We start from the raw sequence: 8156 nt of genomic DNA, 5'->3' as shown, positions 1-8156 counted from the left end.
GGAACCTTAAGTGCAGCAGAAATTTTTTTGTAACCTTGGCCAGATCTGTGCCTTGCCACAATTCTGTCTCTGAGCTCTTCAGGCAGTTCCTTTGACCTCATGATTCTCATTTGCTCTGACATGCACTGTGAGCTGTAAGGTCTTATATAGACAGGTGTGTGGCTTTCCTAATCAAGTCCAATCAGTATAATCAAACACAGCTGGACTCAAATGAAGGTGTAGAACCATCTCAAGGATGATCAGAAGAAATAGACAGCACCTGAGTTAAATATGAGTGTCACGGCAAAGGGTCTGAATACTTATGACCATGTAATATTTCAAGTTTTTCTTTTTTAATAAATTTGCTAAAATTTCTACATTTCTGTTTTTTTCTGTCAAGATGGGGTGCTGAGTGTACATTACTGAGAAATAAAATGAACTTTTTTGATTTTTGGAAAATGGCTGCAATGAAACAAAGAGTAAAGAATTTAAAGGGGTCTGAATACTTTCCGTACCCACTGTAAGTAAATGCATGCCAGTGTATACACATGTCAATTTTATGGTTTCGTAGTTAGTGTGTGACATACATTGTACTTTAACCTTGTGCTCTACATTTCAATTGTTAATGACTCATAATGTTGATTGTTGTTTTTATAAGTCATCATTTTAAGTAAGTGAAGAATACAATATTATTTTGTCTTTCTTTTGCAGGATTTTTTCACTTTACCTTTGCATCAAACCATCTACGACATTTCCGTCTTAGTCAATTAGACGTAACTTGGAATGCTAAATGGAATGCATGTAACCACACAAATGAATCACTTGTAACTCTCTATGATGAAGAAGATGCCAATTTCATAGTCAAGTTTTTGGGGAAACATAGTGATGGGAGACCTGCCTGGCTGGGTCTGCATTACAATGAAACCACCACTTGGTCAGACGGGACCCCGATCACATTCAATAAGTCATCTGTGAATCTAACAAATGGGGAGCAAACATGTGAAGCTATTAAAAACAACACATGGAGAGGTTTTAACTGTTCAGAGAGGAAGTATTTCATGTGCTCCAAGGGTAAGTTTGTGCATATTTGATTTCCTTTTGGTGCTATATAGATGTAGTATAGTTTTCTTTGAAAAAATACATTAATAAAACAAAACACAGCAAAACCACATAAAACATAACAAGAATAAGAGTGAACAGCCTAGTTAGATGGTGCAAATATCTGTACCAGATGAATTGCAATCCATCCAACAGTTGTCAACATATTTTTCACAAGTCAAAGATGTCAACCTGCTGGTGATGCTAGAGGAACAGCCAGGGGATCTCCTTTGGGGACCATGGATATCTGTACAAAATGTCATGGCAATCCATCCCATAGCTGTTGAGTTATTTCAGTCTTGTTTAAAGTGGTGGACAGACTGATACTGCTGTCCCTACAGCCGTGCTACTAGCATGGCTTAAAACAGAGTGTATTTTCAAAACAAGCATAGTGGTAGTAGGTAGGAGTAAATTAAATGTGTTGTCTGTTTTGAAAAGCAAATTTATGGATACAAGTCAAATTATTGGGATTTCAGGTGATCATCAAACAATAATTAACTAAACAATTTATGTTTTAAATTTGTTTGAACATTTATTTTTACTTATGTTTAAGTTGCAATTACAAAAATTGGGTTTAAAAATAAATAACTGTAGTTTAAAATTTTTTTTAAAGGTCTATTTATTGTTTACTAGCTCATCTTATTCTTCTATTCTTAGTTTTCCTATTTTTGTGGTTAAAGGTTCAGTGTGTAAGTTTTAATGGCATCTAGTCGTGACGGTTGTGAATTGCAGTGGTTCGCAGTGCATTCACGTGCTCCTTGGATGGTCTCATTGTACATGTGAGAAGACACAAATGCCATCAAAAGTCCAAGTCGACTGACAGCTGATCCAGCTGTCATCAGCTGCTACTGCCATCAGTAATGGACGTTGCTTCATGTGATGTTTCAGAGGAAAGGATGTCTCATTTCTCTAAAAACATATTCCCTCCTTTCTTCTCTCCTCGCATGGTTTCCTTGCTTCTCTTGATGCATTCCTAGTGGATGGGATTAAGACACAAATGACTTGAATGCAATTAAAAGACTTGGGAGATACCGTATGTTCTTTATGTTCTTGTCAAGTGGTGAAAGGTCATCAAGTCCATAAGGACTGTTCCTTTCCCAGGACTGTTTCAGTGTGCATATAATCAAGTACAGTCGAAATGATTGAAGCGGTCTTGCTCCACCCATTTTACACTTTTAGCGGTATGCTGTACATGGATGACTAAAATACATGGCTGATGTAGTTTTATGAAGAAAGTTAGCAGCAGCAAGCTATTTTAACCACACACAAATACAAACTCACACATTCTCAACATGAATTAAATTTGCAGAATAAAATGGTATGTTGCTTAGCAAAAATATGAAATAAATATGTGCCAAAACTGAAAAAACAGTAAAGCTTAAGAGTTCAAATCTCCCAGAATTGAAGCACTTTGAGTTGTTTTTCCAATGTCCAATGTGAATTACGCGTACCTCTACTTGGTATTCTTCTGAAATGTGGAAAACTTTGTTTGTGAAAGGAGATACGATTGTTTTAATTATTTATCTATTTCTGTTTTTTTTGCAGGTGATGATTACACCCTGATTAAAAATGAGAAGAACTGGTGTCAGGCTCTGCAATACTGCAGAACGCATTTCACCAACTTGGTCAGCATCCATAACATCACGCAAAATAGTAAAGTGATTAAAGAGGGAAATAACTCAAGCTTTTGGATTGGACTCCTGCACGATGAATGGGAATGGTTGGACAAAAGCTGCTCTTCATTCAGAAAATGGTATCCTTCTGACCCTGTTAATGTGGAATGCACAAGCATCTATACTAGCAGGGATGACCCACTATCATTGTATCCATACTCATGTGAAAATGAAGCAAATATCATTTGCTCCAAAGGTAAGTAATCTCCACAATCAAATGGAGTCTAATGTTGTCCCATTATTTATGTAACACTATGACTCATACATACAGTACATACAGTACACTGTAAAGATGCCAGTTGAATAATTAGACAATGCCATGACAGTAGCCATCTTAATAATGCTGGGACATGTGCATGTGAAAAATAATTCAGCCCACAGAGCCTGTCAGTAATTCAACATCATCAGTTGACCAACTTCTAGCAGTGTCACCCAAATCATAATCAATCCCAACTTTTAATGAGACAGACATGTGTTTATAGATATAAAATAAAAAATGTTTTTTAAACAGTACTGCAAATTGCAGAGTATGAGATGAGAAGACAAAAAAGAAATTTTAGGAATATAGAAATAGAAACGAACAAAACTCCACACAACTGAAGAATAGATGAACACACCGGATGTCCAACAGAATAGGCAGTTAGCTGATGCGCATGGGGCTGAATATATTTTGTAATCTAAATGTTACTTCTGTATTTCCCTTGTTTTATGTCAGGCACTGTGAGAATCAAAGTCATTGACCGACCTTTAACTTGGGAACAGGCCTTTGACTACTGCAAGGCCCACCACACAGGCCTGCTGTGGATTGAGGATGAGGAAGACCAGTGGGCTGTTGAACAATGGCTGAATCACACTGATGTTGGTGGTTCATTCTGGATTGGTCTGAGGCAGAGCCGTGTCTTTGGATTCTGGATTTGGAGTGACAGGACAGTGACCTATAGTAAATGGAAGGATAACAAACCACCTGAGATGCCCTTGTCTAATCACTGTGGTGTCATCGAGAAGGACGACAAGAAGGACGACTACAGGTGGAGGGATGAAAACTGTTGGCTCCAGCTACCTTTTCTTTGTGAGGAGGAAATTGTATTCATGAATAAATAGTTAATAGTTGTAAAGTTTTGCTGATAGATTAGATTTGAATATAGAATCAATGTGATGCCTGATCATGGAGCTGAAAGTTGGCAACATAACCCCTAAGATTCTTCTGTAATGATCTGGTGTTTTTTCTGAATTTAGTTGGTACAAAATTACTGACGTGTTTTTTTCTTCTATGTTGATGAATTTGATATTTGGTGTTTAAATACTGGATGATGATGATGATGATGATGATGATGATGATGATTATTGTTATTACTGTTATTATTGTTATTATTATTATATTCTGTAATTCTGTAGAAAGATTATGAGTATAGGTTTGTAGTTATTTAAAATTACCTGTAAGTAATGATAAACTACAGGGACAAAAGTGGAAGCGAATCCAAATATGGTTGAAATTCATTTATTCTTCGGTTTGTAATAAGTGACTGTATTTCTCATATTGATTTTTTTATTAAAAAAGTCCCACTCAGGGACATGGGTTTGCTCTATAGATGATTTACTTTTAAGTCTTATAAATTATAAATGTGATATGACAGCACATAGAAGACCTCATGTTTGATGTATGCATTATGTTACTTTGAAACTATAACACTTTCATGTGAGATTAGTGTGTCTGTGTAAATTCACCTCTATTCTATTTCTATTTTCATCCTCGCCTGGTAAAAAAGCTATATTTTTAATGTAATAAACCATTAAAATCATCATCAAATAGATTATAATGCAACTGGATATATTTTTAACACACCTAGAATGCAATTGTAACTGTAAATTTGATGAAAATAAACTAAAATACAACAGTTATACAATTTTTTTTAAATATACCAGGCGAATGTCCATATTTTGGACATATATACTGTTTAAATGTTGACTTTTATTGGGAGTTATCTTTAAAACACTATTACCAAGTTCCAAATAACATAAAGCTTCCAAAACATTGAAATATTGATAAAAAACAATGAATATTCATCAATATTTCTGTGACCAAAAGCACTCCCATGCTTTACAGGCGTATAACATGATACACCCCACAGTGATTGGGGGTGGGGGGGCATTGAACTTGTCAGTGCCATCAGAACGACAAGTCCTTGTGTCTTGTTTATGAACAAGCAAGTCAAAATGTTTAGCCATCTTGTCAATATAACAGTGTACTCTAAGTATTTTCTGATGTACATTTTGGCTAAGATTTTGATGACAATGATTGAAAATGCAGAAGGCTGCACTTTTTTTGTATGGCATATATCACTTTCACCAGTACAAAGTTATACATTGCAGGAGAGAGGACAGGAATCACAGCTATGCTTTTACTGTTCGTACTGTAATGTGTTGACAGAGCATGTCATTGTAAGAAGAAAAGAAAGAGACAGGACTGTTGCCTGTTGTATCACAGATTCTCTTCCACACCACAACAGATATCTTCATCAATTCAGGACACATTTACAAAAAAATTCTAATAGACATATATATATATATATATATATATATATATACTGTATATATATACGGAAGCCCTAATCAAATATTTTTTTACACATCATTTTCTTGAGATAACCATAATGCTAATTATAGTGTGGTTTGTTGTATCATTGGTTAGCTCACTTGGTAGAGCATTATAGGTTTAAGGTTGTGTGCTCAATTCTCACTGAAGACTAAATTTTTCTTTTTTATATTTTTCCTAATCCTCTTCAACAAAGTTCTTATGAAAAGACGGTTTCACATGCTCACATTACTGTAAAGTACGTGCTGGACTCGCGTTCTTGGTCCACATCCATCAAACTATGGACTTTTCATTTCCCCATCATTCCCAGGCAGAGGAAATTCCTTCTCATTCAGGGGAATCCATGTAACATTACACATTTCCTGACGACTTTCAGAACCTTTGAAATAGCCGTCGGGAAATGTGTGATTGGATTCCCCTCAGTCTCTTCATAACAAATTTGCTGAAGAGGATAATACACACAAAAGAAGAAAAATAAAGTCAACAAGAACAGGAATCAAACTAATCAAACTGAGCCCTGTGCTCTACCAACTGAACTAACCAGTGACACTGGTAATTGCTTTGAAATTATCCTAAAGAAACGCACCTGCCAGCCCCTGTATTCAGCTATGGTTTGTTATCTCGTGATCACGAGAAAATTAATTATCCCGTTCTCAGGGGAAAACAACATTCGCTTTATATATATATTGTGATGTTGTTGTTGTCCATTCTTACTTTGTTTATGGTCCTTAAGAAACAACATTTCGTTTAGCTAGAGTATATACTTGTAGGCAAAGGATATGACTAAAGTATTTTAACCTTGATTTTTGATAACGTGTTCAAACATTTTGCATGTAGTGACTAATGCAATGAACTTATGCCTAGATGTTTTGGGGGGTAAGATTAGTCAACTGAGACTGGTATAATTCATTTTGATCAGCATGACATAAGCAATTGATAATGTAGGAAACAGCAGACAATTGTACATAATCATTTGCATCAGTGTGTCAAGTCATTTGCAATTTGTTCAAAACAATGAGAAAGTGCTTTTATGGTGTGCACAAGTGACGAGATGATGTGGAGGTTGAACAATTAGTTTTGAGAATTTCAATTCTGATCTGAGAAATGCACCAAAGCGACTGTAACTACTTTATTCAATGCTGGGTAGTTTAATCTACAGCAATATATCATGTTTCATATGATCATCATATATTTGTAGCATTGCTGTCCTCATGCATCTCAGCTTTGTGAGGATGCATTTTCGAGAACAGAAGTATAGTGCTTGAATAAATGTACTTAATTACATCCCTCCACTGGACATTGTGTATGTGTAAACATTCAAATGAGATTGGATAATAAAGGTTAATTATTTTCAAAATTGTCATCAGTAGCTTTAAACAAGACAACTTCAAGGGATCCCAATTTTGACGCACAAAACAAATTGGGACATGTGGTTGGTTAGGTAAAGACAAAAAGGCAATACGACAGGCTTGTCTAATTTGTGATGGAAAGGACACACATCTTAAGGGTCATTTTACTTCAGTTAAATGTGTAATGTTTGCGAGAGACAACAAGAGAACAAAGTAACACTAAGAGTGAAGACACAATTAACAATACATGATTGATAAAGATACTGTATGGGGTTGGGCATGAAGACAACTGAGAAACTTCAACTCAGCAGAATCCAGACTGATGACTGGGTGAGTTTAGTTCAGGAGAAGAAATATGAAAAGTCAGCTAACAGAACACAAGAGGAGAGTTTGGACAGCACTACTGCAATGGGCTGGCAGAAAAAAAGTAGGGGTGGGGGGTGGGGGGGGTGAGATGAGAAGAAAGACAGAAAACAGGTAAAAACAAAAGATGGCATGAAAAACAGATGATAAGCCACAGCTAGGATATTCATTTAACGAGAGCAGAGGAACAAAAACACAGATAGAGAGAACTGGGAGACAGATTAGAGTGGAGTAGAAAGAATCAGAAGAGTAAGAGGGGGGAAAAAGGAAGCTTGGATAACTTCCAGGGCCATTATTCACACTGTGGACAAACTTGGAATGAAGGCTCAATCTGTCACACCCTCACTCATCATTATAACTCATCAGTGTGAATGTGTGTGTACGTGAGTGTGTTTATAGGCCTCTTGATCATTGCTCATTCCAGGGGAACAGACTTTCTCTTGACTTGTCGCTCAGCTCACTTCTCTGACCATTATATGATGTACGTGTACAAGTGTGTGATCATAGCTCACCAAGAGGAATCAGAGCTTCTCAGGAAACACACTTTTCCACAGCATAAATCACCAGCCACCGAGGATCCTGACCCGCAGCCAAGCACATTTCTTGGTGCAAAAGCGGCAAATTTTCGTTGGCAGGGAAGCGGACCAAATAAGAGGTTGAGATATGGTCCCATTTGGGGTTGAATGACGGCCCTAGCCTGGTGTCCATTCAGCCCAGGCTGAATCACAACACAGTCATACCTCTGCCAGGGGCTAGCCTTATGCAAGAAGCTAATGTGGTCCATAGCTGGGCTTGTATGACTGTGTTCTGGTGACGTTTTAGGTTAAGTCTTCTCAGTAGGGCTGAACAATCATTGGTAATATTATTAAATTTGCAATATGGCGAAACACCAGGCTCCACTTCATTTATACTTTTCATGGTATACCATAGCCACACTAGTGTTGTCACAATACTGGAATTTCTAGAATTTCTGGAATTTTCTTCAGTACAATCCCTGGAAAAATATTGATATTCAATACCATTTTGATACCATGGGGAGAAACTGACACATTTATTTAATTACTGAATTTAATTCCTAAATTATCTAATCAACTTATCTTA

The 8156-nt window shown here is 36.5% G+C and overlaps 1 protein-coding gene across 4 annotated transcripts in view; it reads right to left on the bottom strand.

Moving 5' to 3' along the window:
- The window catches only part of LOC123984629 (metabotropic glutamate receptor 8-like), a 185794-nt gene that overhangs the window by 133094 nt on the left and 44544 nt on the right, over window positions 1-8156 (bottom strand). Inside the window, exons 4-5 of one of the 4 annotated variants that reach the window (XM_046071613.1) lie at window positions 3496-3658; window positions 1884-2050 (exon numbers count right to left, since the gene is read on the bottom strand). The exons of the other annotated variants lie outside the window; for them this stretch is intronic. Coding sequence (XP_045927569.1) covers window positions 1979-2050; window positions 3496-3658 — 235 coding nt within the window. The 3' untranslated portion in view covers window positions 1884-1978. Of the gene's footprint in view, window positions 1-1883; window positions 2051-3495; window positions 3659-8156 lie in introns of those variants that run through there. 4 annotated transcript variants of the gene reach the window in all.

This window comes from Micropterus dolomieu, linkage group LG16, assembly GCF_021292245.1.
Source record: "Micropterus dolomieu isolate WLL.071019.BEF.003 ecotype Adirondacks linkage group LG16, ASM2129224v1, whole genome shotgun sequence".
Lineage (NCBI taxonomy): Eukaryota > Metazoa > Chordata > Actinopteri > Centrarchiformes > Centrarchidae > Micropterus > Micropterus dolomieu.
The sequence above is the reverse complement of the archived record's forward strand: the minus strand, read 5'-3'. Positions and strand labels throughout refer to the sequence as shown.